The 21,309-nt window shown below is 44.5% G+C and overlaps 5 protein-coding genes across 8 annotated transcripts; 1 reads left to right on the top strand and 4 right to left on the bottom strand.

The window, feature by feature from the left end:
* Positions 1–932: 932 nt before the first annotated feature.
* On the bottom strand, positions 933–2,133 carry LOC128310303 (mitochondrial import inner membrane translocase subunit Tim22). Its single transcript, XM_053046908.1, has 4 exons — positions 1,812–2,133; positions 1,412–1,730; positions 1,280–1,352; positions 933–1,215 (listed from the first exon to the last, which is right to left on the bottom strand). Exons 1-4 carry the CDS (start codon positions 1,946–1,948, stop codon positions 1,133–1,135), a joined length of 612 nt encoding a protein of 203 aa, XP_052902868.1. The 5' UTR covers positions 1,949–2,133; the 3' UTR covers positions 933–1,132.
* Positions 2,134–2,191: 58 nt separating this feature from the next.
* Positions 2,192–3,962, bottom strand: LOC128310302 (probable ATP-dependent RNA helicase DDX28). Its single transcript, XM_053046906.1, has one exon. The coding sequence runs from the start codon at positions 3,834–3,836 to the stop codon at positions 2,292–2,294; it is 1,545 nt and encodes a 514-aa protein (XP_052902866.1). The 5' UTR covers positions 3,837–3,962; the 3' UTR covers positions 2,192–2,291.
* A 288-nt stretch (positions 3,963–4,250) lies between these two features.
* Positions 4,251–6,471, top strand: LOC128310722 (protein NipSnap). The gene is made up of 5 exons (XM_053047430.1): positions 4,251–4,685; positions 4,934–5,116; positions 5,328–5,493; positions 5,564–5,831; positions 5,899–6,471. Exons 1-5 carry the CDS (start codon positions 4,633–4,635, stop codon positions 6,045–6,047), a joined length of 819 nt encoding a protein of 272 aa, XP_052903390.1. The 5' UTR covers positions 4,251–4,632; the 3' UTR covers positions 6,048–6,471.
* A 921-nt stretch (positions 6,472–7,392) lies between these two features.
* LOC128299680 (serine/threonine-protein kinase Tao) lies at positions 7,393–16,185 on the bottom strand. Of its 3 annotated transcripts, none has more exons than XM_053035706.1 (12): positions 15,227–16,185; positions 14,711–15,148; positions 13,982–14,633; positions 13,736–13,906; positions 13,432–13,643; positions 13,201–13,351; positions 13,003–13,125; positions 12,818–12,934; positions 12,553–12,726; positions 12,267–12,488; positions 12,074–12,192; positions 7,393–12,011 (listed from the first exon to the last, which is right to left on the bottom strand). In XM_053035706.1, exons 1-12 carry the CDS (start codon positions 15,661–15,663, stop codon positions 11,888–11,890), a joined length of 2,940 nt encoding a protein of 979 aa, XP_052891666.1. In that variant the 5' UTR covers positions 15,664–16,185; the 3' UTR covers positions 7,393–11,887. The 3 variants fall into 3 exon arrangements, with proteins under 3 accessions (XP_052891666.1, XP_052891663.1, XP_052891664.1); XM_053035703.1 differs by having other exon boundaries at positions 13,736–13,909; positions 13,988–14,633; XM_053035704.1 differs by having other exon boundaries at positions 13,988–14,633.
* A 1,771-nt stretch (positions 16,186–17,956) lies between these two features.
* LOC128297347 (vacuolar protein sorting-associated protein 33A) lies at positions 17,957–19,947 on the bottom strand. Of its 2 annotated transcripts, none has more exons than XM_053032973.1 (3): positions 19,834–19,947; positions 19,548–19,761; positions 17,957–19,480 (listed from the first exon to the last, which is right to left on the bottom strand). In XM_053032973.1, exons 1-3 carry the CDS (start codon positions 19,945–19,947, stop codon positions 17,991–17,993), a joined length of 1,818 nt encoding a protein of 605 aa, XP_052888933.1. In that variant the 3' UTR covers positions 17,957–17,990. The 2 variants fall into 2 exon arrangements, with proteins under 2 accessions (XP_052888933.1, XP_052888934.1); XM_053032974.1 differs by having other exon boundaries at positions 17,957–19,469; positions 19,543–19,761; positions 19,834–19,946.
* Positions 19,948–21,309: the final 1,362 nt, after the last annotated feature.

Here is a 21,309-nt window from a genome sequence, read left to right as displayed (position 1 = left end):
TTTCACTGCACACATCACACACCGCTCACAGCTGCTCCAGCAAAAACCCCTTTTCGCAAAACGGCTACATCAGTTCAATATGTTGCGGGTTAGATGATTAAAACTTTGCAGAAAATAGTGCCAAGACACACAACTTTTAGTTTTTTCTCAGCTTCCTGCCTTAGACGTTGGAACGTATCTATTCCGCACTAGCTAGCCAGCTTTTCATACGCCCAAAAGATGAAGTTGTCCGTAGTTCATTCCACACACTCCAGAAATCAAGGACAATTGTGAAAAATTCCAAAATCCTTCCTCCTTCGCGCGCGCTTCGAGTCGTTCGAGACGCTTTTGGAAAAAAAAACCTCGCTTTCCTTGCTTGAAACAACTTGCTCTGCCGTTCTCGTAGCACTTTCCGCTATTTGTAATTGTTAAATTTCAATAATAATCCACCGAGCAGCGTCCAACTGCGTGGTCGGACAGCTGTGCTTTCTGTTACTACAACTGAAGCTGCACAGCACTGGAAAAACGTAAACCGCGATAGCTTTTCACATGCGTAATGAGCGGCGAGAGACGGAACTGAGCAGCTTCACTGATGGAAAACGTACGGACGAACAAACTTGTCCAAGCGGGTTTACCTATTACTGCGCATGTTCCTGGCGAATGGGAAAAAGGCGAGAGCCTTCAGTTAAGCGTAACCTAACCGTGGTGTCTTTTGACAGAATTTTTACAGGGATGGACATTCGTTGGCAAATTTTGCCTAACTATGTATTTGGCAAGCTTGATGAGGGAATTTAAATTGGTCTGCTGTTTTGTATGAAAAGCTTTTTCAAAATATTGTTCTTTTTCTTCGTTATCGGCACACCAACCTCAAGAAGGTCAAGGCCGGCCATTTCTTTGACTTTATTTACCCGTAGCCAGATAGTCACAGTCCTGCCTACGGAAGATTGGTCCGGATGGGATTTTGCACCGGTACTGTCTTGTGAAAGTCGGCGCCGTTTCTGTACGCCACCGGATCACCCCAAATATTGTTATGAAATCGTCTTGGATTGTTACACCTAAACAACTTTTTATTTTACTTTAATGTTATCAGACAATATGGTGTGCCTGTGATTCTATAATTATGATCTCTTAGCCACACTCTTCCATCGAACACTTATCTGTGTCGCATGTAATAATCTATAACTGTGGAGAATGCGGCAAACCCAGCTGCACCGATTATTCCAGCTTTCACTCCAGCTAAAACAAAAATATCGTTTTAGTGTGCAGCCTATGTACCGAGAAAGGAATTTCCTATACGTACCTCGCAAGCCAATCAATCCTCCCGTTACGGCTCCGGCATAGGTTCCGTTCTTCCAGTCCGAGACGCCACGTTTCTGTAATTATTTTAAACATTAGCACAAAATAAATCCCAATCCTAATCGCAGGAACGTACCGATTCAATTGCACACTCGACGGCCGCAAACACTGCCCCGATGACGGCAAAATTTTTGCCGTACGAATGCGTAGCTTGACGCATTTCGCGAAAAATTTCCCTCGCCGTTTGTTGCTTTTCGCCCGCCATAGGATCGGCAATACTGGGATTGACCGATGAGCTGAACAGACCAATGGCCGCACCCAAACCGTACCCCAACACACAGCTCATGAACGATTTGAACGCACAGCTTTCGAAGGCGGCTTCCACGAGCTTTTCTTCGTTGGTTTTTATCTGCACCACTCCGTACATTTTCGGTATGATAATATTTTCTCGATAACTGCAATAAGAGGAAGTGAGTTATTAGTGTAATATCCTGCAGTTGTATTACGGCCACGTGCTTGGCACACTCTCCTCCTACCGGTGAATGTTTCCTATGAAATGTTTAGCCACCTCGTCTAGGTCGGATCCGGGAAAAAACACACCCTCCGTTTTGGCCGCATTCTCCCGCTTGGCTGCCTCTTCCGGGTCGACCGGTTTGGGCAATAGCGTGGCCATGGTTTTGCGTCTACCAAAAGCCGTCCCACAAGTGTATTTTACGCCTGAAAAACTTCGACAGATTCGTCCGACCGTGTACCAGCTGAGTTACAAAACAATTTGTTTACATCAGTGTGGTGATGTTGTGTTCATGATTTTGCCGTCAGTAGGAGTTTACACTATCGAGTAGGATTCTTCAATCCTGGTTCGAATCTTTGCTCCAGGAGCTTATCAAAAATGCCGATGAAAGTAATGGTGCGAATTATTTGAACGTGCTCTTTAGGATTTTATTAAAAACTACACATATTCAACCACTTAGTAGCGCATAGTATGACTATTATACACCTAACTGTTCTTCCCACATTTAGCTTGCTATCTTTTCTTCATTAAGCACTCCCATGCTCTTCACCATTCTTCGTCTAATTATACCCTTCACGTTCGCATCGACGTTCCTAAGCATGTTGGTTGTTCTGGCCGCATGTTCCAGACGCTGTACCGCACCAATTTCTGCTTGACTCGATATCAAATTCGTCGCCAAACAGTCGTTCCTACTCCCAATACGCCCGATACGTCCTACTCGGTGAATATAATCCGCAGTGTACAGTGGAAAGTCGAAGTTTATCACGTGTGCCGCGCGTATTGTATTCAACCCCCGGCTAGCGACATCCGTCGTCGAAAGAATGTTCACTTCCGCCTGCTGAAATTTTTCAAACTGTCCCAAACGTAATTTCAGCATCATGTCCCCGTTTAGATTAACGCACGGAAAACCGTGCGCGTTCAGATGCATCGACACAAAGTCACAGGCGGGTGTTTTGTTGCTGAAAATGATCGTCGGTACGTTGCGCTTCGCATCCTTGCGCACAAGATCGAGCAGGATCTGTGGTCGGTCTGATTTGCGTACGCGCATGAAGCGTTGCGTAACGTGTCCCATTAGGCGGTGAAGATTGGGACTAACCACTTGCTCAATCGTCGCTACATTCACCAACTTCGACAGCAGTTCTTCCATGTTGGTCGGCATGGTAGCGGCAGCTAGAATCATCTGTGTACCGTGAATATCCTCACCAAGATCCTGCAGATGGTTCTTATGGAAGGGGAACCGTTTCATCAGGTGTAGTAGCTTGCTGTTAAAGCTGTCATCTAGCAGTGTGTCCGCTTCATCCAGCACAACGTACCGGACTTCCTCCATGCGGTAAATGCCGCTCGTTATAAGCTTGCTGATAGCTCCAAAGCTTGCCACCAGGATGTCGATATCTTCGAAGGATGGATTCAGCATTTGTTGCTTCGTTCGTCCACCAAGCACCACGCGCGTATTAATACCAAGCCCTTCCGTAAGCTTTGTCGCTACCGAACCGATCTGTTGGGCCAGTTCGCGACCTGGAGTAATGATCAGCATCAGAGGGGTGTTAAAGTCACGCTGCTTTTCGTGAAGTTTTCGACGCAGAATATGTTCCACTACTGGCACCAGATACGTGTACGTCTTGCCACAACCCGTCTCAGCGGCCAACAACAAATGGCTACCGTCGAGCATTGCCTGAATTCCTTCCACCTGGTAGTGTGTCGGTGAGAGTACATGTTGCTTTTTAAGATTTTCCACCAAAGATTCACGAATCCCGAGTTCGGTGAAGTTCCGTTCGCTCAAACCGTACGCTTCGTAAGATCTTTGCACTGGATGAATGATGAAGTAATCGCCATTGGACCGACGGTGTCGCCATCCGTCCGAAGCGAGTGGCAGTTCACCAAACTTGATCCGATCCGGATTGCCCGGTAGATCATGCTGGTAAAGATTAAACTGTTGCCGTTTGCAGCTCACCACTGGCACCGGTGCCTGGCTTTGGATCGATGCTAACGGTCGCACCTGGGTTGAAAAGCAAGCGCGCAACGAAAGACACACGCGAGTTAACTTAGTCATTGCCCTGGAAACCAACCGCAATGGCTTTCGCGCAAATGCCGGTGAAGACAGCGTGGGATTGTTGGGGGGTTTTGTTGTTTGTGTACAACAATTTGGTTTCCCAATCAAAACACATCTGATCGAGACGAACTGTCAAAATAGAACGGTGCTCGCTTTGAGCTACTGTCAGCAAGCCGGCAAGATGTTGTTGCTCAGAGCGGAATGGATAATTTTGAAAGCAGAATGATACATTTTTCGATTGTAATAGAAGGAAGTTAGTAAATAAAAAGATCGGGAAACATTATAACGTAAATCACTATGCAAAATAGAATAAAAATCAATGAAAAGATAACCGAGTAGATATAAATACAGATTGGTCAACACCCAGCATGCGCTCACTTTTGTCAGGGTTGCATGAAATGCTGACAGGAAATTGAAAAATAATGATATAAGCTGTTTCAGCTAGTGATAACAACAGAGGAAGGATTATTTGTTGTTTTCCGCTTGTTTGCCTTCTGTTCATCGCCAACCGTGGCAACTGTGGCCCCAAGTGCGTAGATATTCTTCATCGCAAACCGTCACTAAAAATAAAAACCTTGCCTCTGTCCGGTCTGGAAGCGAAGCTGTTGCGTGTGTGTTGTGTTTATTTGTGTACACGGCCCACAATCAGTAGTCGCGTTTGGAGGATCCATCTCGAAACTTGTGTTCCTTGCTCTCACCCTCCGTAGCAGGATTACGATCGACTGAAAACTCGGGTCGGTGAACTTTGGCCGGAGGATATCGAAAAGTGCTCCGCAATTGTGCAAGGAAAATCACCATGTCCTTAGCATCACTACGTCACGCACGGGCACTTCTACCGCAGCCGGTTAGGTAACAATGGGAGATAAATATTGTTTTCTTCATGCGAATGCACCACTAAACGTAGAGGCCACAAAAACGCCAAAAATAAACAACAACATCCTCTTCCATCCGTGCGCGAATGCGTAATAACTCAAGGCATAAGATTAGTAATGTACATTCCTATTTTGGCATGCATTTTCGAACGGTGATGCTGGCGCCGATGATGGACACCTTGTTTGATGTACTACCCCTGGGTGACCCCTGCGATACACGTGAAGGACACTGACGACGGGCAGCGCCCTGCACAAGGACGAATCGTCATGGCTGAGCAAGCTGATGGTTCGCAAGATCGAACCGACGAAAAACTCCCACAGCCGGATGCTAAGCGAGAAGTTCGAAATCTACGAGCTACACACGCACAATGTCCGTCCGGATTCGGTCGGAAAGTATCTGGAAAATTAGTAAGTACCCGAACCCCGGAATGATCGCAATGGACATGATCGTTCAGTGAAGAAGGATTGAATGATCGTAGGTGGACCAACCATTGCCTGCAATTGTCGCTTATTCTTAGCCAAATCTTGTTGCCCTCCTGATACGCGTTATCAATACGGCTGAACGTTTCTTATCCGCTACACGCTGGTGGCTTGGTTTGTTCTTTTTTTGTGTACACAGCAAAAACTCGGTACAAATCGTACAATCAAAGGGGAACCTATCGATGGAACTGATCGGCTCGTGGAATGTGGAGGTGGGCGATCTAGACCAATGTCTCCACCTGTGGCGCTATACCGGTGGTTTCGAGATGGTTGATCAAGCAAAGCGTGAGCTGAGCAGCGATAAGGTAATGCGGAAAAACGGGTCGGGAACCGCTCGAGACATTCATTTCATGCGTATCGGTATCTCCTTTGTAGAGTTACGTGCAATTGATGCAGGAACGAGGCACATTTCTGCGATCCCGGCACTTGCAGTATCTGCTCGCATTCAGCTACTGGCCCCAGCTGCAGCTGCGCGAAGGCAAAAATATATACGAAATTCGTTCCTACCGGTTGAAGCCGGGCACCATGATCGAGTGGGGCAACAATTGGGCCCGGGCCATCAACCATCGTCAGAACAACAACGAAGCGTTTGCCGGGTACTTCTCGCAAATTGGACGCTTGTACAACGTTCATCACATTTGGTGTAAGCGAGCTCGTGGCAGACCGTTTAAAACTGATCGGATACTGAACTGGTTACTACTCTCTTGCAGGTTATAAGGATTTGCAGGGCAGAAAGGAAACGCGTGAATCGGCTTGGCGATCGCCCGGCTGGGACGAATGTGTTGCGTACACTGTGCCACTGATCCGCGAAATGCACTGCCGCATTTTGGCCCCGACGGAGTTCTCACCGACCCAGTAGTAGTAGTAGCAGTCGGCGTGACGCATGTTGGATGTTGTGTTGCCTTGTTTCCTAACGAAAATCTCCGCCACATATTATGGGCGTGTGTGTTGGGTCAATTAATTAGTTCCAAATGGCATTTTTTTTCATTCTTGTTAGACTGTTCTATCTCATTCACATGCATTTTGTTTCGCTTCTAACCGTTTCTGGGCAATAGTTTTGCAACAGGAAAGTGCTTTATATTTGAGCTTAACGCGAAGGGTTGGTTCTTATTGTGAACCCAATGGGAGTCATCGAGGGTCTTTACATGATTGTTTCTTAGTTCCGTAAAATTACATTCATTCATGCAGCTTTTGTTTTGATGTATACAAATGTATTGTTTCTCCTAAAAAAAGCATGTGATGTACGATAATAAACGATACACGGATACACATTGTAAATTCCTCCTGAACCGGGGTTATGTGGGACTATTATTTCGGATTTTTCATTTTCCCAGCTTGCCTAACTCTTCAATCAAGCGTTTAGAGGGGACCACCTGCGACTCTGAGATGAAAACTTAGGGGAGTTTGCTCTATAAGTTATTCCTGGTCCTGGTCATATAGACAGTCATTAGTTTGCTATCTACATAGTGGATGCTTATCAGAGGATCGAGCAGAAGGCGGAAAACGTCGGGTTGGAGATTAACAATGCCAAAACCGAATGGATGGTGGCTCCACCAGCACCTGCCCTGCTAACAAATGCTGACTTACACACTTTTAAAGTCGCACAACATTTTACCTACATTGGGCCAAAGGTCACCATCGATAACAGAATTGCTGTTGAGATACGTGCTGGGGTTCAGGCTGCCAACCGGTTTTTCTACAGTTTGAAGGAACTTTTCTACTCAATGCACCTGTCGCGGCAGCGGCAGATCAAACGGTAGGCGGAGTAGGCGGTCGCCTAGGGCCTCGCCGTGTTGAGGACCTCAAAAAATTTTTGCCAATTGTGCAATTTTTGGAAATTTAACAGCAGAGTTAATTTATAGCACAAAATCTAGTTAAAAAGGTAAAAAATGATTGAAAATATCCTTGGGTTTTATATATCCTTGGTTATATAAAACATTTGTTTCTGGACAACACAATGGAGGAGCGCTTTGGACTCGCCAGGTTCCGGTGCGCTGGTCATTTCATGAGAATGACACTGAACGACCGTTAGGTTGTCCACATGAAAGGAGAAGGTGGGATTTCGTTGATGCGTCCACCAGAAAGGTGGGGATAATAGATTAGCAGACGTCGGAGCTAGACTGGTAAGCCGTTTAGAGGACCAAACGTCGGATAAGTAAGCAAGTAACAACACAAAAGAGAAGGGTAAGTTTCGCATTGTGAGTATGTATTGTTTGAATGTTGTGTTTTCTCTTCTTTACTTCACCATTTCACGCATCAATTTCCACCATTCTCGCGGTTCGTGTTCTGTTCCTCATTGTGTTAGCTTTCATATCCTTAGCGTCTCTTACTACTCTCGTTGGCTTTGCTTTCCTATTCACATTAGTTAATTGTATGTACAAGAAGAATCGTCTAACTGTTGTTGTTGTCTGATACTGCTGCTGCTGCTACTGACGCTCTTTCGGGGCATTTGAGACACCCCTTTTTTCTGCCGTAAGGATCTCATATGTTACAGGAACTCTAGTGTGTTTAGGGAGTAGTAGTTTGTGTGCTGTATGTTCTACTAGGAAAGGCCGGGGTGTCGCGCTTTATTTACGTTCTATGAGCCTTGGTCGCTACGGAGGCAGTCTAACACCTTTCGGCGGCTGTGTTGGTATTCGTGTCTCACTGTAGGACACAAAAATGGGAGTTTGTTAAAGAAGTTTATTGTATTGTCCATTACGAACACCCATTGTACCAAACCTCCCAACTTGCCACAACAGCCAGGTGGAGTGTGGTTTTATATAGCGATCAAAATCGAAACGGTTAGTGAATTACGCATTCGGTTATATTAAGGATGTTTTCAGAACTTCTCCTTTTGATAGCAGCTTTATACCTATTATTTCCTTTCACTATTCGAGCAGTTGCAGTACTTGGTATTGTTCATACGCTTATACTATCCCTTCCCCGTTTTTCTTTTGTTAGCTTTAGCATCTTCGCTTCTTTGCTCACAGTTTTTCCCCGATGCCGTTTCACTTCGCACTCGGGCCGTTCCTCCCCGTTTTGTGTCTAGATAAAATCCTTTACAGTTTACATGCGTTTCCTCCCTTTTTGCTTACATACAGGACACTACCGTTCGCGTTCGCGAATTTCGTGCAAGATTCCTTCGTGGCGGTGAACTTCTTGTTTCGGAGTCACCGGTGTGTTTGCTTGTTCTGTGCTTCCTTGTCCTATACGTGTTTTATAATTGCAATAAGGAAAATGTACGCAGTGTTACTTAATGTTTGTGTGTGTATGTTATCAGAAAAAGTTTCTGAGTAGAATAGTAGTAGTAGCGGTGTGTGAGTGTCTCCTGTACGAAACACTTCAGCTGAAAGAGAGTTGCGAAAAAGGATTTACTCTGCTGGGTAGAGCACATTCATACACTTTTTGCGCAATGTTCATCGCTTTCACCATCGTCTCCTCTGTGGGCTGGCACACGCACGCACAGTTTGGTTATTTCATCGCTATTATAGCATGTTATTATGTTATAAGACTTCACAAGCATACGTGGTATTTAATTTGTTGTTATCTTTTTTTCCTCTCCCTTTTTTTCTTTTATTATATGAAACGCGTGTGGTGGTGTGGCTACTATTGGTTGCTTGCTTGCTTTCTCGTGGTTTAGATTGTTTTTATTTGCTGCTAATTTATTATGATTTCACTTTCATCACGTTGCGGTAAAAATGTGCATATGAGGCATTTCTAATGTTCTTTTAACATCCATCACACATTTGCTCCCTCCTATTCTTCCGGGGTAGCCCTAACGCGTTGCCTATAGCATTTTGTCTTTAGCTACTTTTACTTTTGTTCATTTTGTGTTTTCCTTCCCTCTCCTTTTTTCTTTTAATTTATTTCATATTTGTTCGCTAAAGCAATGAATTGTGTTTCTTTTATATCAGTAAAATGAATAAACTACACTTTTGTTTATTCACATTCCCGTATTTCATCGCTATCGTTAATAATAGTGATTATTCTTACTTATGTAATTGTTAATAAGGTTTTACTATTATTCACTCGAACCCACTCAATAGTTCGATCGGTTCGTACCAAGCTACGCCTGATGCAATGATTGAATCCAGCCAAGCGTGTGGCGCAAATATGTTGCCAGTATGCAACCTGGCTGGATTTTCTGATTGTTTGGCTTCCGTTTGCTCTAGAGAACTGTAAAAGACGACAATGGATGGGTATGCCTTTTCTTTACTTCAATCAAACTTTAATTTCGCAACAGTTAAGTCAACAAATTGCTCAATATCGAGTTTGCACGGTTTAGCGATAAGAAAGCAGAATAAGCACCACCGTCTTTAAGAGAAGCAACCCTCTTGATCAACTCATGTTGCACGGATAATGTAATTTTCATTACTAAAGTGCTGCTGCACGATTACTATTTCATTTAAAAAAAATCATGTAACAAAGCCGGAACGGGATTTAGAAGAAGATTCCCGCGTCCTGTTTTTCTAAGAGATGGAAATTACAAGAAGTTGATAAAAATTGCCACCTCCTTTTTTCAACCAAGCGAACCGCAAGCAATACAATGATTCATCACTAATTCGTCCTCTCTTTCTACTAGCCTCCCATTTTTATCGGCCAATTTGCTGTTCAGCTTCATTACGTCTGCGGTCTATTGTATATTGTCTAAAGGATTCGCGTACGCGCTTATTCAATTATTTGCTTTGTCTGTTCGCTGTGTATTATAGGTTTCTCTTCCGCCGCTTGTCAGATCTGCCAAGGCTGCAAAAATGTTGCCATTACTCTCGCGTGTTTATTAGGATATTGATTAAATGTTACTATAGTTTTTGTTTCCGTATTATCTTAAAAATGCACCGACCGATAGACACTTGCCTCCTTTTTTCACCTTTTCTCTCCCTCTTTCTTAGAATCTCCCGTTATACCGTAAAGGCATCATCACGGGAGCTACTTTACTTTGCACAATTATATACCTAGGTTTTTCTTTATCTAATTAAACTTTACGCAATGAAAGCTTGGCAATTGTTCTGATCCGGAAACAGGGGGGGGGGGGGGGAACAAAGGAAGCCGAAGTTCTTTTGTCGATCTGTAGTTGTAGGACAACAACTCCCGCCCGCGCACCGTTTTGGGTGGTGTGTGTTTAGATAATTAATTAAACCATTCATAATATCGGTACAGAAATTTTATCTACACTAAAATAGTATAAACTTAACGCATACGTAACGAATGTGTTTACCGCCGAATTGAAGAAGAAAAAAAGAACAAAAAATGAAAGACTTTTTGTTAAAAAAAATCCAATTAATCCAAACAACGAATAAGAAGAAAGACTAAACAAACTTATGTTTCGTGTAGTAAATTTGACTATTTTCTGCAGCTTTTTATGAAACTCCAATCATTTTGTAAACACGGAGCATGTTTTAAAATGGGACACACGCAAACACCGTTTAAAATTCTCAGCCCATATGGACGTGTTTTTTTTTCTTTTGCGACGACAGGAATATAGATCGATGATTCGTTTCTAACGCTATTACAAAAAAATGTACCCAGAATTTCGTTTTTCCAAACAAATCTATTTATCCTATCAGATGGAGCAGCTTTTACTTGCTATCTTCATGATCACATTCGTCAGTCGCAGCAGTCAAATAGGTTAAGAATAAATGTTTTTCCTATATATTACATTCAGAACTGTTTCCAAACTTTCTCCAAACAAAACACGGATGGGACAACCCGGTTTGCCGTTAAGAGAATGATAACGAAACGACGTTGCTACAGTTGCAATCGATGTTTCCTGACTCCCAAACACAAGTTGGGTCGGTCGGTCTCTCTTTTGGTAGCGTTGAAAAGTTGAGTATTTTTTGTGGTTTAGTAATATTCCATTAACTTTCTTTTAAATGTTTGATTGTTAGTAAGAAGATTAGCGTTCAAGAAGTGTTTTGAATAGCATGTTGACTAGAACATTCTTTCGGCGGTAGTTAGACATAACACAAGTGCGAAAGAATTAACAAAAACAACATGTGTGTGTGTGTGTTCGGTAGTCACGTGTCAATAAGCACTGGTGGACTTTTCACACCTCGAAGTGTGTGTCCACGATCATGACACGATCTTTTCTGATTATTTAATAATTTCTAAGGACAAACCAAGCCGATCTTTTGGGCCCCCGTCGTCTTGGGAAGGGCAGAGCCGACGGAAATAAAATAAAAACAACTAAAAGCAAACGAAACAGTTCGATAGCGTTAGTCTGTCGTCTTAACGTACAATTATTAAAGCTGAAACCGAATATGTGTGTGCCTTTAACGCGCATGGTAACACAGAACAAGGGGGGAAGGAAAAAAAACATACATAAAACATACGAGCACATTTATCCATAACGACATAAAACACACACCAGGCTGCAGCGTGTGTACCGCTGCACCTGGAACACAATAGATTAAATCCAAACACTCCACTGCTATATCGAACTCGTGTGAGTGCCTCTCTCTATCTCTGTGCCCCGAAACGAACCACAATTCCAAATTGATCGATCTATCAGTCTATCCGTAGGGCCTGTGTCATTCGCGCCAACTCATAATCTCAGAATCGCCCTCTCCGTATCCAAAAATTTAGTGTTTTGCTAGAACACTCGGCACTGGTACCAATCTCACCACTGACAATTTCAGACGATCCAACCGCGGTACAAGGAGGCCTTTCGCTTTACATCGAATGCTGACTCGACAGGGTCATCCATTTGGAGGACTTATGCTATAGAGATCCAGCCGGGAAGCTGGTGGAACTGTTACTGTGCGCCAGGCTCAGCATTGAACCGGACAGGCTGCCTTCCTCATCCGGGTACGTTTCTTTCGATGCTTCCGCTAAGGCCAATGCACTGTGGGCGATGAAAAGTGTGTTTACCAAAACCACGTCAGTAAAAGTTCGGGTTTTCCTTACCTGAAGCCCATCCGGGCAGACTCTTCGTCGAATGCCTCAAGCTGCTTGTCGTGTTTCTCCTTCAGCTGGCGGATCCTTTCGGCACGCTCCTGATTGAACTGCTGCAACTCAGTTTCCATCTGAATGGGAGGGGGGGAACAATATAAGCACTCGAACGATTTCTTCCATTGATAAAGTGTGTCAATGTCCTTACCTTACTCTCCAACAGTGCCCGCCTTACACTGACGCGATCCTCCAATTCCTTACGCTCCCGATCGCGTTGCGCTTGCGCCTGCATGCGATTTTTGCTCTGATAGGCGGTCAGAATGTCTAGCTCGTACTGTAACCGATCCTTCAGCTGGTGGCACTCAACTTCCTGGCTTTCGTCCAAACGAAGGCTTTGCTTCTGCAGCATATCAGCAATACTTTGTTCATACTGCACAACAACAAGCCATAGAAATTAGTTGATGTCATCTAGGCTTTGGCTGTTTTTTACATACCTGATCACCGAGCAGTGTTAACTTACGATGTTGTTCTTCCTTTAGTTGCTTTATCACAGCCTTTTGATCTTCCTTAGGTGTTGTCTGCAGTATCTGCCGCTTCAGTGCCTTATACTGGATGGTTTGTGTTTTACACGTTTCACGAAACTGTTTCCTTATCTGGAGTTCTTTTTGCTAGTTGAACGAAATCAGAAACAGATAAGCATGAGTTTCGCCGGAACCGTAGACTCGCAGACCAATCGATGTCATTTATTCGACGACCTACCTTCAGGCTCTTTGGCTGCTGTTTCAATTCGAGTGCGTGTCTTCGTAACAACTCTCGCTCGGCCCTGTCCATGTACTCCTTTTGGTTTCGCAGTTCACTTTCATGTTGTTTTGATATCTAAAAAAAACCAAACACCTTATATTTTAGTATTCCAACACTAAAATCCCAGATTTGCTTGTACGTACCTGCTCTTCTCTAAGTGCATGTACGCTCTTTTGCTGGCGATACTCGAGATCCTGTGTTTTTTCATGGTGTTTGATTAGCATGGCATGTGCTTGCTCTAGTTGCTGCTGCTTCTTGCTGAGCTCCTGTTAGCGATTAAATGGATTTTGTCCTTTCGTAAGAAAAAGCAAAAAAAAATAAAACATTCGCAACACACTTACGTCACGCAACAGTTGATCCTCAAGATCATGCAGCAATCCCATCTTTTTCCTGCGAAATTTTCGCATCTCCAGCTCGATGTAGTTTTTCTGTACCCGCAACAACCGCTGTTCCTCCTGTTGTTCCGCCTGCTTGAGGTTATCCTTCTGCGATCTGCGAAATAGGAATAGAAATGTAACCATTCAAAGAACTCATCTATTGGACGTAAGGCAAGAGCTATAGATAACACTCACTGCAAGGTTGCATCCCGTTGCCGCTTGGGCGTCGTATCGTCCATCGATAGTTCGCGCTTCCAGCGTTCCTTGTTTGCCTTGTATTCCTTCTTTCGATGGATTTCGAACGCCTTCCGGTCGCCCTCCTGTCGGGTCGATATTTCCTTGTGCAGCTTCTTTTCTGCCGCGTCATTCTGCTTAATCCTTCGCACAATCTCCTGTTGATGTTTTGCCTGGCAAAAAAGTGGTAGCGCGAATCAATGCGTAATTCGATTAGGATAAATGAAAAAGAATCACAATTCTCCATGTTCCCAACAATGCTTACAGATTGTTTGTCTAGCTCTCGTGTAAAATTATGCAGCAAAAGATCATACTCCTTGTCCAGGGCGGACTTATGCTGCTCCATCTCCACCTTACACTTCTCCTCCAGCTTCACCAACGCGGCCTGATGCTCCCGTCGCATACGTTTGTAGCCCGACATTTGCTCGTGCATTTCCTCCTTGACCAAAGGCAAAATTCACCATTAATTCCTCTATTATTTCCCATCATTCGCTAGGCGGATTCATCATACACTTACCTGCATGTGTTCCTTCTGTTGCTTCGTCACAATACTGGTCGTACGGATGGTAGCAAAGTTGTTGGCACCATGATCGGCGACGACACTGGCCGCCACCTGCGACACGTGGTTGTGGTTGTGCTGCGGGTGATGGTGCGATGGTGCAACGGGACTAGAGGAGTTGTGATGGTGATAGACCATGTTAGCACCGATATTCGTTTGCCCACCAGCCGCACCCGCGCTACCGCCCTGAATTCCACTTGCGCTCATGCCAACGCTGCCACCCATTCCGCCGCCACCCGCCATCATCATGCCGCTGCCCGATCCACTGCCACCGATACCGGCCATCATGACGTTCGAAAGCATGCTATCCCTCACATTGCCACCCGCCGAATTGTTATGCATCGATGACATCGGATTGGTCGGTCGGGATCGAGACGAATTCCTCATCAGGCCGCTACCTACTCCACCGTGCTGCTGCTGATCGACCGATGGCAGTGAGTGTTCGGAAGTGATACTGTTGCTCTTGCTGCTGTCGCCACCGATCTGCTCGTCCGGCGTATCCTCCGCGTCGCCAATGTTGCTTTCCGTCTCGCAATCCACCATCAAGATTTTTTTCATCTTGCGATAGTTCAGATTGTCTAGTTCCCTCACAGCTGCTTTTGTTCTAAGGTGTTTGATTAAAAAAACGGAAACCGAACGTGAGTTTTGGTGGGCGCAATTTCATCATGCGACCTAAATTACCTGGCAATTAAATCAATCAACACATTCGGCGACCGAACTCTTGTTACGAACGTATGTTTTAGAAGCTGTGTTGACGTGGGCCGATCAATTGGTGACTTTTTCAGACAGAAATCGACAAAGTTACGGAACATATCCGACCACTCCTGTGCCTGGAGCGATGGTGCATCATTCTGCGCAATATGATACAATGCCGACATAGCGTTCATGTTGAAGTACGGAGGTTTCCGTTCTGCTAACTCGATGCAGGTGATGCCAAGTGACCACACATCCACCTTCCCATCGTACTGGCCCTCGTCCATCGCTAGAATTACTTCCGGTGCCATCCAGTAGGGCGTTCCGACGAAACTGTTCGCCGGGCACTTGATGGCGGCACTGCCGAAATCGGCGAGCTTCACAATACCCTGCTCGGTGAGCAAAATGTTGCCAGCCTTAATGTCACTGTGAAAAGGAAGAAATAGGCCGTTCACATCATTTTTCCTTTTATACTGTTTCTGGGGCATCCGGATCAGCACTTACCGATGGATTCGACCGAGACCGTGCAGGTAGCTCAACCCCCGCAGCACACCATCGCATATGGCGGAGATTTCGTCCTCCTTTAGCGGGCGCTTGTGCACTTCGATGATGTCCGATGCAGACCCAACACAATACTCCATCACGAGCCATGCCGTGTTTTCGTGTAAATAGCATCCCTTGTACTCGATCGTGTTCGGATGGTTTAGTTGCCTCAGGAAGCGTATCTCCTTCAGGATGTCCTGCCACTTCTCCATGCTCTGCTTGCCCATGTAGGACATCTTCTTGATTGCGACGATCTCGGGCGTAAGGTTGCATTTTGCGTAATACACCGCACCGAACGAACCGTGCCCGATTTCGCGCAAATCTTCGAATATCTTTTCCGGATCATGTTTGTTGAAGAGTTCTGCTATCTCGGGGTCTTTTAGGCTTCCCGGCCTCATCCTCGCACCACTGTCTCGCCACTCGCTTTACGCGAATGCGCCCCGTTTTTGCACACACACACACGCAATTACCCGACGAACTCAAAGACCTTTGTCTACGAGGTGCCTTTACCACGAGAATGCACCTTCAAGCGTCGCCGAAATAACTCCGAGAAAAATTTGCTTTTGCTATACACTTACACTTTCGTAATCGTTTCTCTTTACACATTTAACACATTAAAACACACCACCGTCAGGGAGGGTGGCCACGATGGAGAGGTTCTTTGCTTTGTCGTGACACCTTCTCCTTGGACACATTACTCCGCCCTTATACGATGTGCGAGGTAAAAAAAACCAGATAGACTATTTAATTGGTTCTTGACGATTATCACCATTGGGCCACTATCCTTCGGGTTCGAGTAATCTCAACTGATCTCAGGTCGCTGTGGCAATACTATTGTCCAGCACAATAGTCCCGTTGCGTCAAACCGAACCCCAAACAGCAGCTGATGACGATCTCGATACGCACGTTTGCCACTTCCGGTAGAGCAGGGCGGAATTAAGCGTTTCGCCGAACCTGTGGAGAAATTAAGGGTGGATCGATTATTGTCTGTTTGTATGTTTGGAGAAAACGCGAAACAGCGGTTGTTGAGGAAGCATGGCGTGGCCTACTATTCAGGCAGTACATTATTTCCTATGATTCATTTGATTCATCGTCCCAGGAAGCATCTAGCACCAAGAAGAAATTGCACTGGTGTGATCAATTATTCCAAGAGTTGATATCTATATCATGTTCACGCTGATTTGCCAATGAACTAGAATTATCCCATTTCCCATTTTCTTGAGATACAGAACGGTCCATTTGACAACCGCTAATTAAATAGATCAACACACAACCGCGACGTTCTTTATGCTGCGTTTCATTCAATGTATTTGACGCACAAATGGATTCTGCTCAGTTTTTCTGTGTTTTGATAAATATCTTCAAACCCATATGCATGTTCGGGCAAAATTTCAGCTGCATCACAAAACCGTCCAAAGTCTTTCCAGCACTTTTAATGTCACCTTTTCCTTCGCTGCTTAACTTGCCGCAGGGCTAGTCGGGCTTTTTTCCTATGTGCTCCGGGCTTGAACCTTTCGTTGGCACCTTTTGGGCGAAGAATTTCAAGGTCGGCCGGCCGCATGTGTGTCAGGTTTTATTTGGTTTCATTAGTTTTCTTCACCTTCCACTTTTTCGCACATTTCTCTCCACCACGCAGAAAAACTATCCGCCGCTGCTGCCAGTGCACCACCAATCGTCACCCACACCCACAGTAGGGTGCCCGTGTCTTTTCGCACTCAGACCACGCCTAGAGCAATTCGGTGGGTGTGTGCGGCGCGGGGACATACGTTCGCATCACAAGCACAGACACACGACGGCAAACCTTTAATGGGCTATTTGCACACCCTTTTCGATTGCCAAATTTGCATAATTTGCAGCTGACTACGAATGACGACAGGACCCCGGATTGGGATATTGGTGCAAGACGAACAAGTTTCTATGAGAACGAGTGCAGAGATTTTCGTAACACTGAGCCACCTTGATGCAATATGTGCCTAACTGCAACGTTGCCGTGGTACTTGAGACTGCCCCATGGCTACGAACGGTCTCCCTTGTCATAGGCTCATGGATTCGTAAATTGTAGCAACCAAATCGTTTGATCTTAACCTTTTCCAGTTCGTCCGACTTCACATCGCCCTGAAACACAAAATGGCGATTTCACACAAAAAACATGCATACACACACGCACCCATTCACACACACAGCCCGTCCTGAAACGTCAAAATCCTTGCAAAGAACTAGAAGACGGCTACTGTCATCGTTCGGAGGAGCCGTCAAACATCGGCACGCTTTGACGTTCCGTCAAACTTCGTCGAAACTCAGTTTTCGCGGTGGCCAGTTTCGGTTGTGGGCCACCTGTGCCGTTGGTCGATGTACCGACAAACGTTGGAATCATATCCAGTTTTGCCAATTCAGTAAAATTTTTCGTTTTACGTTAGCAAACGTCCCGTTTATCATGTTCGTTGATAAACGAAAATGCGAGCTTGAGTTTGATGAGTTTGTGCTGATTGCAACGACTAACATGTAATAAATAAATACGATTTGTTCACAAATATGTCTTATTTCGTATCATAAATGTTAATAAACGATGACAGATAAGCTTTCCTTTGTAATAATACTTAATAATGAAAATAAACATGGTTCTCCATTTAATTATTGACCTTTATAAACGATATTTTAAAACAAGCAATGTTTTATACACGGGAAAACGTGCTTGCTACAGCATACTTTACACTTATGTTTTGTTTTAACTTTCAACAAACGCATCTAGGAATGTATTCTTATTGATTAGCTTTGTCGTGCAGATAACAAACTCGACGTTGTTCTCATCCTGTTGCGCGAGGAATCGCAATGCAGATATTTCCGCAAACGTACAGCCTCCCACGAAGAATACTACGATCACGCGCGGGATGTCGGATTGCGACATTTCGCTGGTGAATGAACCGCGACGACTACTTAAGCTGGGGGAAGCTTGAAAATCTTCGAACGTTGGACTAGGCAAGGAGGAAAGCTTCTCCGTTAACAGTTGCCATCCGTTCGGCTTCAGATGTTGCTCAACGATGCGAACGGACAGCGGCGCGTAGATACTATGCACGTACGTTATGTCCTTTGGAGATACTTCCTCGGGGGTTTCTGCGGTAAGGTTGAGGGTTTTGCGGAGAACGTGGTACGTGCGGGAACCGGTCTGCTGTCGCAGAAGGCCCGCTTTTTCTAGATTACCCAGTGTGAGCAACGTTTTCAATCCGTAAACTTGTACCAACTCCCGCTTGTAGTAATCTAACACTTTTGGTTTCAGCCCAGATCCTGCAATCGACTGCATGCAAATCAATCGAAGCACATTCCGCAGTGGTGCCTCCTTCGCAATCATATCCTCGATGAAGCTGTTCGGTTTGTCCACATCGGAGCAGAGCAGAAATTCCTGCTCACATCCCAACACGTCCAGAAATGCATTCGAAGAGATCACATCCTGCACCAGTTCGGCGATCGTGGTATGAGTCGCAAGAGATTGCTCATTCGATTTGATGTGTGGTAGACTTTCGACGAACTTTTTCAACTCCTGAATTGACTTTTCGCCGTGATTTTCGTTGGCTCGCGATCTAATTGATTTGGCCATGCGCGATAGCACCGCTCCCACCGCGTTAAAGTTTTTGTCCCTCAGCTCCGTGTATAATTGTTCCTTCGAGTTCAGTATGAATTGGCTTTTCTCCGTGTTTCGATCGGTCGACAGACCTTCACCCGTGTTGAATTTTTCCGCCGGAAGATTCACCGTCGTATTGTTGATACCGAAAATCTCGTCTATCAATCCTTCGTAAGTGAGCTGTGTTGCCAATACACTCATTAAGTCGGTCGATCGGTCGATAATGAGCATCTGATCGATGATTCCCTTCTCATTGTTCATAATATGCCCATCCTCTTCGGTCAGTGCCTTCGTAATCTCCCAAACGCGCTGCGCGTAACTTCCAATGCCGTACACCTTCGGAATGCGTCCGTATAATTTCTGCAGTGCGACAAGCGCACACGCTGACTGGTGAAGCGAACTCGTGTCACCCTCGATGTAGATCTCTTTGTAACCATCTTTCAGCTCCATGGAAAGCAGATCATTGTCAAATGGGAAAAACTCACAGCGAAACTCACCGATGTAGGACAGGCTGCCGTGCACTCCTTTGATTTGCAGTCGCTTTTCACAGAGAAACGATTTTTTGGGAAGAAAATACAAAAAATACTCCTTACGGGACACTGAAAAAAATGGTCTTCGTTAATACAAACCAAATAGGAAGGCGCAACAACACGCTTGATACGAAACCTTTTCGTTTGCGTTCTTCTTCGTGAATATTGTTAGCGATGTAATCCATCAGTATTTGATGGGGGCGTGTTATGAAGATAATGTTCTTCACGTCGATGTCCGTCCATGCTTCCGGTCGTAATGGATACATTTTTGTAACATGGTGCTCTTTAAGAAACGTATACCTTGCAACAAGCCCGACCGGTCCGCCCAATGACTCATCCCATATGATAGCCTGCAAGGATACAATCAAGTTTTGAAAATGCGGGGTTCTACCTTGTACGATGTCGGCTGGCATCGGATTTACCTTTGTACCCTCGCATCGATCAAGAATCGTAACAAATTCTCGTACAGCAGCTTCCTGCAGCAGCTGTATGTTGACTCGTCCTCCCGAAAGATGTGTATACATGTTTACTACCATAAAATTGACCAGAATGAAAAATCGAGAAAGTTTTACGAGGAATGTGTGACGTTTCCTTTTTTCTCCGTGAAGATTTCTTTCTTCTAGCAGTGGTGGAAACGAACGGAAGTAGTAATTGCTTATATTGTTTGTTTAAACACTTTCCAACCGCTCATCCAATCTATTTTATACACAAACTGTATCAAACCTCAGCGATATTGTTGTGTGATTGATCTTTGCCAAAACAGCTGATTGCAAAATTTCGGTTATAGCTGTAGGTTCAACACTCGAGTGCAGCATTGCGTAGCACAGTGGTTCGTCCACAGAAAATGTCTGGTCTCCCGCTGACAACAGCTGGATATCGAGGTATTAAAAAGACAACTATGTTGTGCGAATTGCATACTTTGCTCTTATAGTATATAGCATAGTATTTCTTGAACGAACACAAGTTGGCATTAATTGATGTAAACAAGAAGATGTAAAGGTGGAGTTCAATAAGAAATAATTGTAACTGTTAATCAACTCACCTACAACATTGAAAACTTGTTTAATTGAGAATGTCTATGATGCTGATGTTCTCACAGATTTGAACATCTGCATAAACCATAGATTCTATCGTTCTTTCGATTGTATGTCTAATTTTATTGTTTGTTTTCTAATACTAAAGAATGTTTGAAGAGAACACGACTGATTAGGTAATTTACATACATTTATAAGAGTTTTATTTTTATTCGATTTTTGAAGTAGTTTCATAGATTTGTGTTTTATGTGTCTGGATGCGTGTGTGTTTGTTGTGTTGTGAAGGATGTACAGATACAATGATACAAATAAAAAATAGTTTAATCTTTCCGTTTCTCAAATAGGTCCTTCGAAGCAGGACTCTCATTTGAATGTACGTTTGCTCAGACGATCGCCATAAAAGAACGCGAGAACAAGAAACATCGATCAGCTTGTTCAACCATTTCTGTGACACACACACGCTCACATACACAGGTGCAGCGAACGCACGCAACAGCGCCTTGCAGGATTATGCCGTGGTGTGTCGCTTGTATGTTCAGAATTTCAGTTACTTAAGTTACAAGTTTTAATGTTACTTAGCGTAAGGTTTTGCCTATGCTTTGCACCATCGACAGTCAACGACGGTTGGTTTTTAGTTAGTTTCATATTTTTCCATTACTTATATTTAGTAGTATCTTCTCATTATTTCGTTGCTTTCGCTCGGTGGCATATCTCTAGGCTTCGCTAAGATATTGGTGCACTGCCAGTGCTCACTGTCCGCATTCATTAGTTCATCGATTAGAACGGATCCGTTTGAACGAGTTCGTTTAATTTTGCCATAAGTAATGAGCGAAGTAAGAGATTTGGAAAATGTCAATACTCCTC

The sequence above is a fragment of the Anopheles moucheti genome, chromosome 2 (genome assembly GCF_943734755.1).
Source record: "Anopheles moucheti chromosome 2, idAnoMoucSN_F20_07, whole genome shotgun sequence".
In the NCBI taxonomy this organism is placed as follows: Eukaryota; Metazoa; Arthropoda; class Insecta; order Diptera; family Culicidae; genus Anopheles; species Anopheles moucheti.
This window is presented reverse-complemented; position numbering and strand designations above follow the sequence as displayed.

Bases quoted from the DNA above. Each gene is read 5' to 3' on its own strand.
- LOC128310303 (XM_053046908.1), bottom strand. From the start codon at position 1,948: ATGGCCACGCTATTGCCCAAACCGGTCGACCCGGAAGAGGCAGCCAAG. The intron at 1,731-1,811 runs GTAGGAGGAGAG...CTCTTATTGCAG, and splicing joins TTCATAGGAAACATTCACCG to TTATCGAGAAAATATTATCA. The intron at 1,216-1,279 runs GTACGTATAGGA...TTTTTGTTTTAG, and splicing joins AGGATTGATTGGCTTGCGAG to CTGGAGTGAAAGCTGGAATA.
- LOC128310302 (XM_053046906.1), bottom strand. From the start codon at position 3,836: ATGACTAAGTTAACTCGCGTGTGTCTTTCGTTGCGCGCTTGCTTTTCA.
- LOC128310722 (XM_053047430.1), top strand. From the start codon at position 4,633: ATGTCCTTAGCATCACTACGTCACGCACGGGCACTTCTACCGCAGCCG. The intron at 5,117-5,327 runs GTAAGTACCCGA...TTGTGTACACAG, and splicing joins GGAAAGTATCTGGAAAATTA to CAAAAACTCGGTACAAATCG. The intron at 5,832-5,898 runs GTAAGCGAGCTC...ACTCTCTTGCAG, and splicing joins CAACGTTCATCACATTTGGT to GTTATAAGGATTTGCAGGGC.
- LOC128299680 (XM_053035706.1), bottom strand. From the start codon at position 15,663: ATGAGGCCGGGAAGCCTAAAAGACCCCGAGATAGCAGAACTCTTCAAC. The intron at 12,935-13,002 runs GTACGTACAAGC...GGTTTTTTTTAG, and splicing joins ATGCACTTAGAGAAGAGCAG to ATATCAAAACAACATGAAAG. The intron at 12,727-12,817 runs GTAGGTCGTCGA...TCGTTCAACTAG, and splicing joins AGCAGCCAAAGAGCCTGAAG to CAAAAAGAACTCCAGATAAG.
- LOC128297347 (XM_053032973.1), bottom strand. From the start codon at position 19,947: ATGGTAGTAAACATGTATACACATCTTTCGGGAGGACGAGTCAACATA. The intron at 19,762-19,833 runs GTAAATCCGATG...GTATCCTTGCAG, and splicing joins ATCGATGCGAGGGTACAAAG to GCTATCATATGGGATGAGTC. The intron at 19,481-19,547 runs GTTTCGTATCAA...CATTTTTTTCAG, and splicing joins AGAAGAACGCAAACGAAAAG to TGTCCCGTAAGGAGTATTTT.